We start from the raw sequence: 19,432 nt of genomic DNA on the forward strand, positions 1-19,432 counted from the left end.
CTTGGGTTGAGTCCCAGGTAGCAGGTATACCAAACCATCAAAAGTTGACTGATGGTTACTACCTTTCCCAGGCAGAAAGGGGGTCTGTGCCCATACGGCAGAAGTTCCAAGAGCACGGAGGGTGTGCCTTTGTGTCTTGATTCACTGCTCTTGTGCCTCAGTTTTCCCAATTTCACTGTACTTACACAATGGGGAATTGTTCTTGGCAGAGCTACGGAACCCGGGGGGGGGGTGGTGGTGGTGGTGGTGGTGGTGGTGGTGTGTGGTGTCCCTCAGTACTCTGTCTTGCTGCACTCACACAATGGGAATTGTTTTCCCCAAATCATACCTGACGACCCTGGTAGCCAGGTAGTAGATTAACACAGTAGAGGGGTGGGGGATGGGAGGGATTGCTACCACCGCAATCCACCCTGTGATTTAAGTCAACTAATTGCTCCACAGAGTGTCGGTGTGGTCGCCCCTTGCATTTGTACCTATAAATAGATAATGCCATATTCCAACTGCAATTTGTTATGATTTGAGGAAAATGTGTTATGTTTAAATTATTTAAGTTTCATCAAATTTAACTAGGCCATGTTGTATACGCGAGGAGGTTGTTGCAATAGGGTAATTTCTCTAGACATCCTCCAAACTCTAACATAGAAAATAATAGTTAACAACAAGCATAACATGATGGAAATTAGCAAAATCGTGTTAGGGTGTAGCATCAGGTTCAGAGTTCCAGTTGATGTTGGAGACAATCCACATAGGACTTCCCACCATTGATGTCTTCCACCTTTCTTGACTCTCTCTAGCACTCGATGTATTTCTTCAGCATTGTGATGGACTGTGATAAGAATTCTCTGTCCCATTTCTCATGCTTTTTGCAGGTGGTTTATCAGATCAGGATGGTAGAGAAGTCAATTGATTACAGTCAGATTAATCCCAATAGGTGTTGGTTGCAGCTTGTGATATAACATGTAATCAAAAGGCAAATCATCATGAGTAGTTATCAGTACAGAAAAGTTAAAATCACAACCAATAATCATAGAGAAGTTGCACACACATACATTGGAGTGATTGGTTACATTGTGGATAGTGTCATCAATTAATAAGGAGTTACGCAATGTTCTCATATGCGCACATCCTTTTCTAATATATTTTTAAAGTTTTTTTGCGGAGGGTAAATTCTAGTGATACATAAGACTCCTTATATGGAGAGTACACAATGCCAGCAAATAAATTAAGAGTTTCTGTGTTGTAAACACAAAACACCCATAGTGATCCTAAATGGGTCAAGAATAAAGAAAAGACAGATAAGGGTGACATCCTAGTCACTGTCTGCTACAGGCCACCTGACTAGGAAGAACAAGTGGATCAAGCCCTCTATAGACAGCTAAGAACAGCTGCATGTTCAGAGGCCCTGGTCCATGTAGGTGTCTCCAACCACCCTGATATCTGCTGGAGGGACAATACAGCAGGGTATGAGCAATCCAGAGAGGTTCCTGGACTGCACAGATGGCAACTTCCCAACCCAAGTGATAGAGGAGCCAATGAAGAGAGGTGCTCTGCTGGACCTCATAATCACCAACAAGGAGGATCTGAAGGTTGAAGATAGTCTTGACTGCAGTGATCATGAGATGCTAGCATTCAGGATCATGAGGGGAAGGAACAGCACAAAAAGCAAGCTCACAACCCTGGACTTCAGGAGAACAGACTTTGGCATCTTCAAAGATGTGGTTGGAAGAGTTCTGTGTGAAAAGGCCCTGGAGGGAAGAGGGACCCATGAAATCTGGTTAATATTCAAGGATCACCTCCAAGCTCAAGAATGGTCCATCTCAAGGAGTAGAAAGTCAGGTAAAAATGCCCAGGGGCCTGTGTGGATGAACAAAGAGCTTCTGGCCAAACACAATAAGGAAGCATACAGACGGTGGAAGGATGGGTAACCTGGGAGGCATACAGAAACATTCTCTGAGAATGAAGGGATGAGGTTAGGAAAAATAAAGCCCAAATGGAATTGAATCTGGCCAGGGATGTCAACGGCAACAGGAATCATAGAATCATTTTGCTTGGAAGAGACCCTCAGGATCATCGAGTCAAACCATAACCTAACTCTAGCACTAAACTATGTCCCTAAGAACCTCATCTATACTTCTTTTAAATACCTCCAGGGATAGTGACTCGACTGCTTCCCTGGGCAGCCTGTTCCAGTGCTTGAAAACCCTTTCCGTGAAGAAATTTTTTTTCATATCCAATCTGAACCTTCCCTGGCGTAACTTGAGGCCATTTCCTCTCATCCTATCACTTGCTACTTGGGAAAAGAAACCAACACCTTCCATGCTACAACCTCCTATCAGATAGTTGTAAAGAGCAATAAGGCTCAGTCTCCTTTTCTCCAGGCTAAACAGCCCTAGTTCCCTCAGCTGCTCCTCATAAGACTTGTTCTCCAGACCCCTCACCAGCTTCATCGCCCTTCTCTGAACTCTCTCTAGTACCTCAATTTCTTTCCTGTAGCGAGGAGCCTAAAACTGAACACAGTATTCAAGGTGGGGCCTCACCAGTGCCAAGTACAGTAGGATGATCAGTTCCCTAGTCCTGCTGGCCACACTATTCTTGATGCATGCCAGGATACTGTTGGCCTTTTTGGCCACCTGGGCACACTGTTGGCTCATGTTCAGCTGTCTGTCAATCAACACCAGCAGATCCTTTTCCTCCAGACATGGGTCACCTTGTCATAGAAGGAGATCAGGTTGGTCAAGCAGGACCTGCCTTTCATAAACCCATGCTGACTGGGCCTGATTGCTTGGTTGTCTTGTATGTGCTGCGTGATGGCACTCGAGATGATCTGTTCCATAACCTTCCCTGGCGCTGAGGTCAGATTGACAGGCCTGTAATTCCCCAGATCCTCCTTCTGGCTCTTCTTATAGATGGGTGTCACATTTGCCAACTTCCAGTCAACTGGGTCCTCCTCAGTTAGCCAGGACTGCTGATAAATAATTGAAAATGGCTTGGTGACCACTTTGACCAGCTCCCTCAGTACCTTTGGATGGATCCCATCTGGCCCCATAGACTTGGGCATGTCTAAATGGTGGAGCAGGTCACTAACCATTTTCTCTTGGATTATGTGGGCTTCATTTTGCTCCCCATCCCTGTCTTCCAGCTCAGGGGGCTGTGTACCTGGAGCACAACTGGACTTACTATTAAAGACTGAGGCAAAGAAGGCATTCAGTACCTCAGCCTTTCCCTCATCTTCTGTCACTATGTTTCTCCCTACATCCACCAGAGGGAGATTTTCTTTAGCCCTCCTTTTGTTGCTGATGTATTTATAGAACCATTTTTTGTTCCTTTTTACAGCAGTAGCCCAACTTAGCTCCAGTTGGGCTTTGGCCCTTCTAATTTTCTCCCTGCGTAAATTCATGGCATCCTTGTAGTCCTCTTGAGTAACTTGCCCCTTCTTCCAAAGGTTATAAATTCTCCTTTTATTCCTGAGTTCCAGCAGAAGCTCTCTCTTCAGCCAAGCTGGCCTTCTTTTTCCCCACCGGCTCATCTTTTGGCACATGGACACAGCCTGCTCCTGCACCTCTAAGATTACCTTCTTAAAGAAAGATCAGCCTTCCTGGACTCCTTTGTCCTTCAGGACTGCCTCCCAAGGGACTCTGCCAACCAGCCTTCTGAACAGGTCAAAGTCACCCCTTCAGGAGTCCAAGGTAGCAGTTCTGCTGACCACTCTCCTTACTTCAAGAATAGAAAACTCGAGCATTTCATGATCGCTATGCCCAAGGCGACCTCCAACTGACACATTACCCATGAGTCCTCTGTTTGCAAACAACAGGTCCAGTGGGGCTCCTTCCCTAGTAGGCTCACTAAACAGCTGTGTCAGGAAGTTGTCTTCCATACGCTCCAGGAGCCTCCTAGACTGTTTCCTCCCTGCTATGTTGTATTTCCAGCAGACATCTGGTAAGTTCAAGTCCCCCATGAGAACAAGGGCTAGTGATTGTGAGACTTCTCCCAGCTGGCTGCAGAATATTTCATCTGCCTCTTCATCCTGGTTGGGTGGTCTGTAACAGACTCCCACTAGAATATCTGTCTTGCTGCCCTTCCCCTTGATTCACACCCATAGACACTCAGCTCTATCATCACCCTCATCAAGTTCCAGACAATCAAAACCCTCCCTAACATACATGGCTACCCCACCTCCTCCTTCCTCGCCTATCCCTTCTGAAGAGTTTATAGCCATCCAATGCAGCACTACATTGTAGTTTTTCTGCCGCACAATTGCTTCCAGCTCCTCCTTATTGTTGCCCATGCTGTGTGCATTGGTATAGATGCACTTCAACTGTGCTATTGATTCTGCCACCTTTTTCCAGTGAGAAGCTCTAATTCCTTTGTGGCTATTCTCAGGCACTTCCACAGTTTCTAACACATCTATAACCCTTGTGTCTCTTCTACCACACAGCTCTCCATCCCCTACCTCCACTAAGACAGCAGACTGAAGGGCCTTGCTAGCACCCCATCCCTCAAATGCTGGCATGTTGCCCTTGGGTTTGTCTCTGCTATGCCTGGTTTTCTCCCCTTCCCCCTTCAAATCTAGTTTAAAGCTCTTTCAATGAGCCCTGCTAACTTCTGCCCAAGGATCCTTTTCTCCCTTTGAGACAGGTGCATCCCATTTGTCGCTAGCAGGCCAGGTATCATGTAAACCAACCCATGATCAAAAACCCCAAAATTATGCTGGTGACACCAGTCCTGCAGCCAGATATTGATCTGCTGGGTCTTCTGTAAGTACATAGGTGACAAAAGGAAGATGAGGGAAAATGTGAGCCAATTGGTGAATGGGGCAGGGGCCCTGGTGGCACAGGACATGGAAAAGGCTGATGTACTGAATACCTGCTTTTCCTCAATCTTTACTGGAAAAACCAGTCTTCAGGAATGCCAGGCCTCAGAGACCAGGAGGAAAATGTGAAGCAAGGAATACACACAACTTGATAAAATTCTACGATGAAATGACTGGCCTGGTAGATGAGGAGAGAGCAGTCACTATTGTCTATGACTTCAGGAAGGCCTTCGACACTGTCTTCCAGAAGATCCTCCCAGAGAATCTGTTGATGTATGGGCTGGAAGAGCAGACAGGGAGGTAGATTGAAAACAGGCTGAACGGCTGGGCCCAGAGCATAGTAATCAGTGGCACAAAGTCCAGTTGGAGGCCACTAAATAGTGGTGTACCCTAGTGGTCAATACTGGGTCTGATCCTGTTCAAAACCTTCATTAATTACCTGGATGATGGGGCAGAGTGTACCCTCAGCAAGATGGCTGATGGTACCAAACTGGGAGGCACAACCCCATGCACCAATATATGCTGGTGGCTACCCAGCTGGAAAGCACCTTTGCAGAAAAGGACCTGGGGGTCCTGGTGGACAGCAAGTTGAATATGAGCCAGCAGTGTGCCCTTGCCGCAAAGAAAGTGAATGGTATCCTGGGCTGCATCAGGCAAAGTATTGCCAGCAGGTCGAGGGAGGCAATCCTTCCCCTCTACTCAGCATCAGTGATGCCACACCTGGAGTCCTGTGTCCAGTTCTGGGCTGCACAGTACAAGAGACACATGGGCATACTGGAGAGAGTCTAGAAAAGGGCCACAAAGATGATGATGATGTTTAGCCTGGAGAAGAGAAGGCCCATGAGGGGATCTCATAGAATCGTTTAGGTTGGAAAAGACCTTTAGGATCATTGAATCCAACCATTAACCTAACACTGCCAACTCCACCAGTAAACCATGACCCGAAGTGCCACATCTACATGTCCTTTAAATTCCTTTAGGGATGGCAACTCAACCACTTCCATGGGCAGCCTGTTCCAATGCCTGACAACCCTTTCAGTGAAGAAATTTTTCCTAATATCCTGTCTAAACCTCCCCTGGTGCAATTTGAAGCTGTTTCCTCTCATCTTGTTGCTTGTTACTTGGGAAAAGAGACTGACACCCTCCTCATTGCAACCTCCTTTCAGGTAGTTGTAGAGAACAATAAGGTCAGTCTCCCCCCAGCCTCCTTTTCTCCAGGCTAAACAACTCCAGTTCCTTCAGCCATTCCTCATAAGACTTGTGCTCCAACAGCTTTGTTGCCCTTCTTTGGACATGCTCCAGCACCTCAATGTCCTTCTTGTAATGAGAGGCCCAAAACCGAACACAATATTCAAGGTGCAGCCTCACCAGTGCCGAATACAGAGGGATGGTTACTTCCCTAGTCCTGCTGGCCACATCAATGTATATAAATACCTCAAGGGAGGGTGCAAAGAGGATGGAGCCAGGCTCTTTTTAGTGGTGCCCGGTGACAGGACCAGTGGCAATGGGCACAACCCAAAACACAGGTGGTTCCCTCTGAACATCAGGAAACACTTTTTTTTTTTTTACTGTGAGTGTGTCTGAGCACTGTAAAAGGTTGCCCAGGGAGGCTGTGGAGTCTCCCTCCTTCTAGATATTCAAAAGCCATCTGAACATGGACATGGGTAAACAGCTCTAAGTGGTCCTGCTGGAGCAGGGGGTTTGGACTAGATGACCTCCAGAAGTCCCTTCCAACCTCAGCCATGCTCTGAGTCTGATGTTCTGTGATGACAAGTTCTGTGAGTGCTTTACTTGAGTTTGTGGTTGTAGACTTGTAGACAAAATATTCAGAGGTTAGAATTATTAAATAAAATCAAAACAAAACAGCCTCTGTAGTTTTCATAACATATGACATTTAGGCTTGGGTAAGTCATCAGCTGAGTATGGGAACAGGAAGTGTTGCTATAGGTTGCGGTAAGGAGGTGATATTTGAGAGGAACTGAATACTCATTTTTGCCTATACTCCATCCTTTCTTTAAGTAAATGGTAATTTGAAAATTGTTGATGCTATTTTCTTTTTTAACGGTTAGTATTGTTAAAGGATGTTATGAATGCAGCCACCTTCTCCAGCCCAGGACTCCCTCTTGCTCATCTGCTGGAGCCCAGTCTGGTGAACCCAGTGTTTCTGCCCAGGCTGAGAGATGAGGCTGCTGCTTTTACTTTTGTAAGTTCAACCAGTAGTGAAGCTGAACATATATCCCAGAGACACACACAGGACACTAACGCAGCTGGCTACACAGACAAGGCACTACCTTCAACAGCACCTACATATAAGACTTGCATAAAACAGACAGACAGCTGAGTCTCCTTCTTTCTTCTCTATGGCTAGTAGAGATAGAAATTCAACTAGTGAAGACACACACATGACACTCTCTAGATTCACAAGCACATGCACATTTGCTGATTCCCCAGTACTGGCATTCCTGTCTTGATCCTAGGCCCTCTTACCTGCTTTATGGGTTCACTACTTGCCAGCTAGTCCAGCATGATGCTTGCTAGTAAACATATGCTCGTCCCACAGCCACTTCACATTCACAAGTCCTCCTGGGTATACCAGCACACATCCTCCACCCACGTGACACCCCTGACTGGACTCAGGGCTTCCTATTCACCAGCTAGTCTAGCTTGAGTCTTGCTAGTGAATTATACACACACCCCCACGCACAGGGTGGAAGATAGAGACACTCTACCGTCCCAGCAGCTGGCAGGAGGCACATAGGCTGTGACCTGGAGTCCTACTCCAGCCACTGATTTTGAGCACCTTACTTGCCTTAAACATGCCAATCCCTCCCAGTAGGTGGTTTTCAGTACTCACCCTGATGTTGCCCCAGTGGCTGGAGGCCAAGACCCCCACCCACTCTAGTAGCTGACACCACAGGCCAGAGTGTGGTAGGTTAAGGTTGGCTGGATGCTAGGTACCCACCAAGCTGCTCTTTCACTCACCCTCTTCAGCAGGACAGGGGGAGAAAATAAGATGAAAAAGCTCATGGGTCAAGATAAGGATAGGGAGATCTTTTACCTGTCACCATCACAGGAAAACCAGACTTGACTTGGGGAAAAATTAATTTGTTGCTGACAATCAAAAATAGAGCAGGATAGTGAGAAACAAAACAAAACTAAAAGCAGACTCACCTTCACTCCTAATTCTTCTACCTCCTCCACCCACAAGTGGTGCAGGAGGGATGGGGAATGGGGGTTGCAGTCAGTTCATAACACACTCTCTGCTGCACCTTCTTTCTCATGCTGTACCTCTGCCCCAGCATGGGGTCCCTCCCACAGGAAAGTCTTTCAAGAACTGCACCAACATGGGTCCTTTCCACAAGGTACAGTCCTTCAGCAACAGACTGCTCCAGCATGGATCCCCAATGGGTCACAGTTCCTGCCAGGATTCTGCTTCTGTGTGAGGTTTCCACAGGCTGCAGCTTCCTTCAGGGTATATCCACCTCCTCTGGTGTGGGGTCCTCCACAGGCTGCAGTGTGTATATCTGCTCCACCAGAGACCTCATTGGGCTGCAGGGGGACAACCTGCATCACCTTGGTCTTCTCTGTGGGCTGCAGGGGAATCTCTACTCTGGCACTTGGAGTACCTCCTTCCCCTCCTTCTTCACTGACCTTGGTGTCTACATAGTTGTTTCTCTCACTTTCTCATTCCTTTCTCCCAGCTGCTGTTGCATAGCCTTTTTTAACCCTTTCTAAAATATGTTTTCACAGAGCTGTCACCAGCATCACTTATTGGCTCAGCTTTGGCCAGCAGTGTGTCTGTTTTGGAGCTGGATGGAACTGACTCTGCCTGGCATAGGGGTGGCTTATTTTCTCACAGAGGTCACTCCTGCTGCCCCACCCCCCACTACCAAAATATTGATATGTAAACCCAATAAATGCGCCTACACCCCCAGTCTGACTCAAGTATCTGGCACTTAGTCTTTGCAGCAAACATACACATGGGATACAGAGAAAGATTACACAGAGAGACAGTTGAGAAAAGATATAAGACAATAGGACAGACTGCAGTGATCAGGCAAAGGGCTCAGCTGGACAAGCATACTGACCAGCCCCGGTTTTAACCCTTTCTTTCTACCTTCCTCTTTGTTTCTCCCTGATTTCTATTTGACCAACATGTCTCTTCATGGGTTTGCATAGTTCTATTGATTCCCTTATCCATCCCAGTCTGGTGTCCAGGATCTCCCCTGCTTTATAATCTTTGTCACAAATTCCAGGTTGATCTTCCCAGGAATGGTGCCTGTAGTTTCTTGATAGCCCATCAGTTAGTGTGAGTGGCAAGGTTTGTTTCTTCTCACTCTCTCTGTGTTTGTTTTGTCAGATCTGTGTCTGCATATTTTGTTTCTGGCTTCCCCCTTTTCTTTAGTTTCCCAACTGATAAGGTCCCTGATTAGATAACCTTGCTGGAATAAACATTCTCATACTCCACATATCCTTAACAATTAGAGTGAGTGAACAGGTTTGGTTCTGGTCGCTGCATCCCTTATTATTTGTTGATCAGGTTTGTGTCCCTGTATTTTCTTGTTTATGGTTTCCTTCTTTTCTTATTATACTTTTTTTTGCATTGAAAAGGTCCTTGACCAGATACCGTTAAAGGAGCAGACACTCTCCTTCTACATACCCTTACAAATATCACTAGTTTCTTTTTTTGTTTGTTCACTTGTTTCTGTTTTTTAATATATAATCCTTGAGTCTTGTTTTGTTTAAATCTCTCTCACTTTTTTCAATAATATTTTGTTTCTTCAGGTTAATACTTAACACTTAAGTGTTTTCCCCTAGAGTGTTTTTAATTGTTACTAAACTTTAATTCTAGTCTCTCTTTCTCTTAGGTGGATGAAATTCCAGATGGAGCAGTAAAACCTCCTATCAATAAAATGCCTATATTCTTTTTTGGCACTCATGAGACGTAAGTCCTTTAGATTAAAGGGCATATTGTTTTAACTGCAGGATGTCTTAAAAGTAGCTTAACATTTTGCATTGAGCGTTTGAAAAGTATGTGATTCGGTGGCAGACTATATTTTCTTAAATTAGGCAAGATAGGCAGCTTGCTTTCCACATTTGCTGTGAAATAGTGTGGTTATATTCTACTATCCCCTGCAACATGCACTTTTTCCTGCTCAGTGAAAAAGCAAGAGCCTACCCAAAGTGGTATGATTGACATATCTATCTTTCTTTTGTAAGGGATTTTAATTATAGTCCTGTATCCTCAAAACTGTGTTCTACAGGAAAATGAAATAAATCTGAAAACTATGGAATAAGTAGCATTTGAGTCCTTTGAGGGGGAGAGGGGGAAGGTTTGAGAAAAAGTGAAGAGGTGCATTTGAAGCCCAAGGTCTCACCCCAGTTAGTTTCATGCCTGCTATCATGTGAAGTATCCAAGAAAGACGAATATTTTTTGTAACACTAACATTTTTGCAACAGAACGTAACTTTTCCTTTGAAAGGACTCAATTTTTCCCACTTCTAAATATGTTTTTATGCTATTCTCTGACTATTATAGTCAAATATGTCATGCTGCTTCATAATGTTCTACTGTAGATTACAGAGATCTTTAATTCAGTGATAATTACCAATTTGACTTGTGGGGGAAATGCTGGTTTTATTTCCTTTTTTAAAAGCTGCGAATAGTATTGTAAAGCAGGTCACACGCTAATTGTCTGTATAATCATTTCATGTCTTGTACATCTTGCAGAAAGATTTTTGTCCTCCTTCAGACCATTAAGAAATCTATAAAAATCTCTCTAAAGTGGTACTTCCTACCTATCATTAAAAATAAATGTGGTGAAGAAAATACAGTATTCTGATGAATTAAAAATAAAGCAGTATCAGCTCTCACTGACACTGCTTTCTATTTAACTCTTTTTAAGAAGTGACTTCTCTGACAATGAGCTTTGTATATGTTTGGCTCCTATAACCATGCATTTTATTGACTGTTCACATCACTCCATATAGTTCTATACAGGCTCAATTATTTTTAGTGGTTTTGTGGGGAGAGGAAGCAAGGTTTGAATTCTGTTCTCCCCCCTTTTTTGTCCTTGCTTTATACTGTTCAGTAGGTTTGTACCCTTTTCAGGATGTTTTGACAATTAAAATAAAGCACCCTTTTACTTCTCTCCTTTTAAACATATGCCATTCTGGATCGCACTACTTGTTTTTACTGTCATTTGTGAAGATGTATTCAGGAACACAAATGAAGTGTAGGGTAGAAATAAATGAATTTATATGTAATCTTAAAAGTTTCTGTAGAATTCTGAGAAACACAATGACCTTTTCTCAAATGTGACAGGTTCTGAAATAATGTTTGATTGCATGTAGATTATTGGCAAATTTGACACCTTATACCCACTCTTTGATACTCATACAAAGCAGTTTTACTGAAATTGGTTTTGGTAATGTGGTAGATTCAGGGCTACTGCATTTCAAAGTTCTCAAATGTTTTCTTTAGAATATAACTTTGAAAAATGTTTTTGAATCTGCCTCTCATATCTTACAGTGTTGCAGAGTACTTCCTTTCTTCTGGAAGAGGTGGCCCAGAGAGGTTGTGGGATCTCCATCCTCAGAAATGCTCAAAACCTGACTGGGCATGGCCCTGAGCAACCTGCTCTAGTTGACTTTGCTTTGAGCATGGAGGGCTGGACTAGACAATCTCCAGAGGCGTTACCTTCCAACTTCAATGATTTTATGATTCTAAAGTATAAGCTTGTATTTTGATTTTCATTGTTGCTTTCTTCTGAGCTTCACCAAAAACTAAATTTGTAGCTTCCTGATATTCTTGAGAAAACAAAACAAACCAAAACCAAACAAAACAACAGCAACAAAAACCAACCAACCAAAAAGCAAACCACAAAACCAACAAAACCCTAAGAGCCTATTTCTTCTTTTCAACATATTTGTCAGCTGTCTTCTTGGTTTAGAAATATTACCCTTTTCTAAAGGAAAATTTGGTATAAACTAGATATTTGTATTTTAACAAATCTTTATGTGAATTTCTTGTTTGAGTAAAACACATAAGCACAAATTTTAGCTAGTCATAGGCAGGCAGAAGGTCATACTCTGGACTCAAGACCCTGGACCCTATATGTCAGGGTGATATCTGTCCTGTTTAGGTTTCCTTGACCTTTTCTCCTTCTTGTGTATGGGGATTTAACTGCAAAAAAACAGTAACCTACATGACCTTAGCAAGGTAGCTAATTCCTAGTATAGCTCCAACTCTGAACATTGTGGGTAGAGATTTACATCTGTGGAAAAATGCTTCCTTTCAGAGCAAAGGAAAGAAGCAATGTTTTCTCTTTCATCTGGTCTGTCTCTCTTCCCCCCATCCCCCCTTTTGCTCTGATTAAGTAGGATGGATGCTCTCTAACAATCTTCTGCAGAGAGATGGATGGTAGCCACTGTGAAAGATAAGATTGTTTTACACTACTGGAGTAGGAAATGCTTAAGCTTCCTAGATGACTTGAAAATTCTCTCTTATCTAAATTTGGGTTGGACTAAATGATCTCCAGATGTCTCTTCCAACCCTAACCATTCTGTGATTCTGTGATTTTGTAAATGAATAGGTAGTAAGTCTCAAATACTTTATTATAGAGATAATGAAAAAAATGGGGAAATGAAACTTAGGGTTTTTTTTGTTTGTTTGAACTTTACCATGAACTATCTCATAAAAACAGTAGCAGCATCTTCAATTCAAGCAATTGGGTCTTAGATTTATACTTTGTCAGACAGAGCTGGATATAGGCACAGGGATGAAAATGAGAATGTTGGTCACTGAAGTTTTCTGTTTTGCTATTAACAGCAGTTGGATTGCTACTATGAAATCCGAACTCTAGAGGATGTGGTACTACAGCAGAAACTTCATGCGCCTTGATGTTCTGCAGTACAAAGCAGAATACTGGTGTTTAGTACTTTATTACCTTGTTTTCCCAGGTCTGGCTTAGAAAAAAATTACAGTGTAGATACTGCAATTTGTGGGAAAAGGTGTCAGTCTAATAGCCATAGTTGTGCAACTTGCACTACAGATAATAATGTATGGCTTTTAGAGGGAGGATTTTTTGCCTGCAATTAGGGAGCCCAGTTTCTGTAGATGAAAACAAAGATAAAAAGAAGCAGTTTTAAGCCCCAGATACTGAAACTATATATATATTTTTTTCACATTTCTTTTTATGAATAAGGATGGGAAAGAAATTTAAAATAAGGAACAATTTAACACTTCTACTAGCCACATTACTGAGTATCTATCTCTTCAGCTTCAACTAAAAAATCTAATTAATTAAAAAATAGAATATACAAAAAAATTTAAGTTTGTTTCTAACTCTGTGCTGATACCTGTGTTTCTGATTATTAAGCTTTACTTCTGATCATTAAGAAATCATAGGATTCATATAGTTTAGGAAAAAAAAAAAGGAATGTAGCAATTTTTTTTTTTTAAGACTAATCAACCACAATGACCTTTGTATAAGCAGACCTTGTACCAGGGGTAACTTTGTGCTTAGTAATTATACCCTATTGTTAGGATTATCATAGATTTACAGCATATTCTTCTGAAACAAGACCTGGTCTTTAGAAACAGAACCTGAAGCAGGATGCTGAAGTAATAAATAACCAAAGACTATGCAAATGTTGCTTAGTGTTGCTTAACAGATAAGCTTGTATGAGCATATATTTACTGCGCTTGCTCGAAGAGCTGCCGACGTGGAGAGTTCAGTTAGTGGGCATGTGATGAAGATGAGAAACGACCCCTGAAGAGGAAGAAACAACCACCAAAAAGACCGCAATGCCCAGAAAAGAATGTTAGATGGCAGAAGAGACCGTAGAATAAGTAGCCTCATGTTTATATAATTAATTCTTAGAATATGCATATGATATGTTAATGGTTTCTAAGAATTGTAATGCATATGTCATTTTTCTGTCAATAGAAGCCAAGTAAGAATGATCAGTCGACGACACACTTATGGAGGAGCATCCCCAGTGCTGTCCCGGCGCCGAATAAAAGGAATGCTACTTTTAAAACCTTAAAAAGGGGTTTTAAGAGTTTATTTATTTACCAATTTTATGGTATCAGTGCCACCTCATTTCAAAACACTATTAACTTAAGCAGAGGGTTTGGGCCTTTTTAATTATCTTTGAACAGCAAGATTATAATTTTCTTGATAAACTGCTTTTCATTCAGATATACAAAATACTTAAAGACAGAAATGCTGAGCATTTCATGTAAAGCATTTAATAAAGTTGTATATTTTTTGTTAGATTTCCATGTCTTTCAGGATAAACTATATATCATTCTTACAAAGATATAGGAAATCATTCTTTCCCAACTTTGTTTCATCATCCCAGATGTACTGGTTTTAATTTAATAGCTTTGAAAAAATTTGCATTGGCTTGAAACCATATCTTCTTATACTCGTACTCGTTATCTTGTATTATGTTTCCAGGATTTAAGGAATCTTTATTTCTTCACATTTTAGCTTGGTTTGTTAAGGAAGGAATGGCTCTTTCTGAACATCAGTCAGCTGCTCAATTTTTAATCATTGTTTGACAGCAGTGGGTGACTCTTTGTTGTGGTTTAACCCAGCAGGCAGCTAAACACCAAACAACCATCCGCTCACTCCCCCCACAGTGAGATGGGGGAGAAAATCTGAAAAAAAAGGTAAAACTTGTGGGTTGAGATAAAGACAGTTTGATAGCACACAAAAGGAAAGGATAATAATAATAATGATAAAAGAATATACAGAACAAGTGATGCACAATACAATTGCTTACCACCCACTAACCAATGCCCAGCGAGTCCCTGAGCAGCAGCCCCCGGCTAACTTTCCCCCTAGTTTATATATTGAGCATGGCATCATATGGTATGGGATATTCCTTTGGTCAGTTGGGGTCAGCTGTCTCTACTGTGTCCTCTCCCAGCTTCTTGTACAGTCCCAGCCTCCTCCTCACTGGGAGTGCAGTATGAGAAGCTGAAAAGTCTTTGACTTAGTGTAAGCACTGCTCAGCTACAACTAAAACATCAGTGTGTTATTAACATTCTTCTTTCCCTAAATCCAAAAAACAGGACTATGCCAGCTACTAGGAAGAAAATTAACTCTATCCCAGCTGAAACCAGGACACTCTCTCAACTGTGATCTTAACAAGACATAATATTTAAGGCACAACATTGCTTAACCAACCTCATAGCCTTTTATGAGGACATAACCAGGTGGATAGATGATGGCAAAGCAGTGGATATGGTCTACCTTGATTTCAGTAAAGCATTTGACACGGTCTCCCACAGCATCCTCACTGCTAAACTGAGGAAATGTGGACTGGATGATTGGGTAGTGAGGTGGACTGTGAATTGGCTGAAGAAGCCGGAGAGTTGTGGTCCAGTTGTATCTAGTGGAGTCCCTCATGGGTCAGTACTGGGACCAGTACTATTCAATATATTAATCAATGACTTGGATGAGGGAATAGTGTACTGTCAGCAAGTTTGCTGATGTCACAAAACTGGGACGAGTGACTGACACACCAGAAGGCTGTGCTGCCATCCAGCGAGACCTAGACAGGCTGGAGAGTTGGGTGGGGAAAAATTTAATGAAATATAACAAGGGCAAGTGTAGAGTCTTGCATCTGGGCAGGAACAACCCCAGGTTCCAGTATAGGTTGGGGAACGACCTATTAGAGAGCAGTGTAGGGGAAAGGGACCTGGGGGTCCTGGTGGACAGCAGGATGACCATGAGCCAGCACTGGGCCCTTGTGGCCAGGAAGGCCAATGGCATCCTGGGGTGTATTACAAGGGGGGTAGTTCGTAGATCGAGAGAGGTCCTCCTTCCCCTCTATTCTGCTGGTGAGACCACATCTGGAATATTGTGTCCAGTTCTGGGCTCCTCAGTTCAAGAAGGACAGGGAACTGCTGGAGAGAGTCCCACACAGGGCAACAAAGATGATTAAGGGAGTGGAGCATCTCCCTAATGAGGAAAGGCTGAGGGAGCTGGGGCTCTTTAGCTCGGAGGATGGAGCCAGGCTCTTCTCAGTGACAACCAATGATAAGACAAGGGGCAATGGGTACAAACTGGAACACAGGATGTTCCACTTAAATATGCAAAGAAACTTTTTCACAGTGAGGGTAACAGAACACTGGAACAGGCTGCCCAGGGAGGTTGTGGAGTCTTCTTCTCTGGAGAGATTAAAAACCTGCTTGGACGCCTTCCTGCATAACCTCATCTAGGTGTTCCTCCTCTGGCAGAGGGATTGGACTAGATGATCTTTCGAGGTCCCTTCCAATCCCTGACATTCTGTGATTCTGTGATTGACTGTTTCCTGCTGGGACACTCAACACCTAGGAGAGAGCAGTGAGTGTCGTACTAATGGAAAAAGGTTTGTTGAAAGCAAAAGTTTAGAAGACTAAAAATGCTTCAGTAGCAGCACTTTACTGATTGCAGAATATCACTTCAGATGCCTCATTAATGAATATTATTATTTTTTATAATATCTGGTGCTAAAGTTAATTTGAAGAGTAACAATTTAAAAATGTGATGTTTCTGGTAACTAATGTTTTCATCTCTTGAAGGGCATTCTTGGGACCAAAGGATATCTTCCCTTATTATGAAAATAAAGAAAAATATGGCAAACCAAATAAAAGAAAAGGCTTTAATGAAGGATTATGGGAAATTGACAACAATCCCAAAGTGAAATTCTGTCATCCGCAGGTAAGTGATTCAGAGTCTGTGAAAACTTTGATCTGTTTTATCATATTGCTGTGAAAAAGCCATGATGGCTTAGCTGCTATAGGGGAATAATTTATTGATCTGCATCACTGAGTTACAAATTGGACTAATCTTGCTATTGTTATTTACAATTTACCTCAATTTTTCAGCAAAATAAGAGAAAATTGCTCTTCTATATAATTGGGTGTGCCATTTTATTATGGTAATGTTAAGGAGGCATCATGTTAATAGGTTCAGGACACAAGGATAAAGTTATGATGTTATTTACCGGGGAGGTCCCAGTTGACTGGAGATTAGCAAACGTGATGCCCATCTTCAAGAAGAGCTGGAAGGAAGATCCAGGGAGCTATGGGCCTGTCAGTCTGACCTCTGTGCTGGGTAGGGTTACGGAGCAGCTCATATTGAGTGCCATCACGTGGCACATACAGGACAACCAGGCAATAGGGCCCAGTCAGCATGGGTTTATGAAAGTTTTGGGCCTCTCACTACAAGAAAGACATTGAGGTGCTGGAGCATGTCCAAGGAAGAGTAACAAAGCTGGTGAAGGGTCTTGAGAACAAGTGTTATGAGGAGCGGTTGAATGGGTCAGAGATGGTTGAGATGGGTCAGAGTCAGGGTTGACCATCCTGACCCACCTGAGCATTCTGTTCTATGTTTTATCTTATTTCATCCCTTTTTTTGCAATGAGGTAGGATTTTAAAACAGCAGGGGCTCCCCTTATCAGTGGTCTCATGGCTTGGGGGTCTACAGGGGCAGAGATAGGGTAATTACCATATGCAGCTCTTTCATTCATAGCCTGAAGGCAGGTTGATTTTTGTAACAGCAGTAGAAAGTTCGCTTAATGATCTTGTTGGTATAGCAGTGGGCTCCCCTCTATCCTGCTACTCACCACGTAATAGAGCACGGTTCAGTGTTAGGGGCTGGTCCATCATTCAAGAACACTCCTGGTCCCCAAAAGCCATCCACTTCACTTTAACATAATACAATCACCTCCAGTTAAGGAGACATGCCACAGATATTCAGTCTTGCTTTTGCCAGGCTTCTGCAGACTGGCCAGTTGAAAGGCGTCCTATGGAATGGTCTTTATGCTATCTCTCTGATTGCCCCCTTGAGGTCCAGCAGATATCTGTTTTAATAATGGGGGCTATCTTAAATTCTGATTAATCTAATTCACTCTCATCACTAAGTTCTTGATTTGGGGTCCTCCCAGATATCTCTGCCCCAATCTTCTGGGGAAATGATTAGCTTATGAATTTTCACAGGATCTAGGGGGTTGGGGGCCCGAATTCTCATGAGTTCTAGTTTATCCTCTAAATTCTTGCATTTTCCTTTTTCCTCCCTCAGTTGTTTCTGCAGTTGCTTTATTTGCAGAGATAACAGCATTTCTTGTTGCTTTCTTTGTTCAACCTCATCTTGTAACACTCTCATTTCCTGTTCTTTACATTTCTTATACTGATATGCACCTCTCAAACATGTTCCCAACATTTTGCATGTTATTCCCTTCTCTTTACTATTTTCAGTTTCCCTTTTATGAGGTTTAACTGTTCTTTTATCTTATTCCAGTTATCCTGCTTTTTGTGCACCAAATAATAAAATTACAGTGAAGGGTTAACTCTGTGCCTCTGTAAGTAGTTAGTGATTGAATCTGTCATCCTGCTTACTATGCCAATTTTTGTCACAGGTGAATTATTAAGAGAAGTCATAGTTATAGGGTTAACTAAAAGGGTTTTATTAATGATCAAACAATGATCAAATGGTAATTAATCAATGACTGAATTAAAATCAAATGGCAATCATATGGCGATTAAGTAAATATTGAATGTTAGTTAAACAGTGATTTAACTATGATTTGACAATGTTTTAAATGATAATTTAAATGATAATTTAGATAAGGGTTTAGGCAACTGTCAAACACTCTACTAACTATACTTCTAATAATTAAGCTATAGCTGGATATATATATATATATGTAAATGTTGCTAGCAGACAATATACTTTTAGGCCTAATGTAAAATGTTGCTTACTTTGTTATAGATATCAGATGCCAGGTAAGGGGTCTTTCAGCCTTGAGGAGGAACCTTGAGAAGCGTCCCTGCTCAAGGGGGAGATCACTACTGTGCAGCCTGCTGCCATACAGGAGAACTCAGTGGGCTCAGAGGGGCTACAGATTTTTATAGCATAAAGTGATTGACTCATAGTCAAACTCCCTCCCCCCGCTTTGGTGTATGTGCAGGTGTGCAGCTGTAGCAGTTTTAGTTTGATCTTGTCCCAGCTCGAGCTGATACTGTTAGCTCCTGATAAGATATAGCTTAGATTCCTTAGTTCCTGAGAAGATGAGGCTTAGCACAGTTCCCATGGTTTGCATAGCAAGGCTGATTTCAGTCAGGCCTGCTTTTCAGTGATGCCTGACTCAAAATACTGTTCACTCACTCAGAGTGGGTGCATCCATCTAAGCTGCATTCTAAGCTGCAAGTACTTGTTCATTATGTGATATCTTAGTGTACTATATTTTCCTCCCTTCTTATATTTGTTTGAAGTAATATTACATCTTATTACCACCAAAATTGTCCCATAGCCTGCTTGAATCAATCCTTGTCTATCAGTGATCCCTGGTTTCATATTCTCCTGATAAACATTTTGGGCTTAAATTATAGCCATTCATCCATCAGAAGCCCCAAAGTTAAAATATAAAAAAAATTGTCCTCTTCCTGCTTATTTTCTTTATAGTTACCTGCTCAGAACATTGTAAAGACTACAGGCCATTTGTGTGGACCTTGATCACAATCTAGGGCCTCAGGATAATACTGTAATACAAATAAGAAAAACTGGTCTTTCTGAATGTTCATCATTACTTTCTCATGAAATACTAGATTACACTTTTGCAT

The 19,432-nt window shown here is 42.3% G+C and overlaps 1 protein-coding gene across 4 annotated transcripts in view; it reads left to right on the forward strand.

The window, feature by feature from the left end:
* Positions 1 to 19,432, forward strand: part of LOC135577049 (lens epithelium-derived growth factor-like) — a 108,858-nt gene that overhangs the window by 11,373 nt on the left and 78,053 nt on the right. For all 4 annotated transcript variants that reach the window (XM_065044690.1, XM_065044691.1, XM_065044689.1 and 1 more), the window contains exons 3-4: positions 9,679 to 9,755; positions 16,391 to 16,529. In XM_065044690.1, the coding sequence (XP_064900762.1) occupies positions 9,679 to 9,755; positions 16,391 to 16,529 (216 nt within the window). The remainder of the gene's footprint in view (positions 1 to 9,678; positions 9,756 to 16,390; positions 16,530 to 19,432) is intronic.

The sequence above is a fragment of the Columba livia genome, chromosome W (assembly GCF_036013475.1).
Source record: "Columba livia isolate bColLiv1 breed racing homer chromosome W, bColLiv1.pat.W.v2, whole genome shotgun sequence".
In the NCBI taxonomy this organism is placed as follows: domain Eukaryota; kingdom Metazoa; phylum Chordata; class Aves; order Columbiformes; family Columbidae; genus Columba; species Columba livia.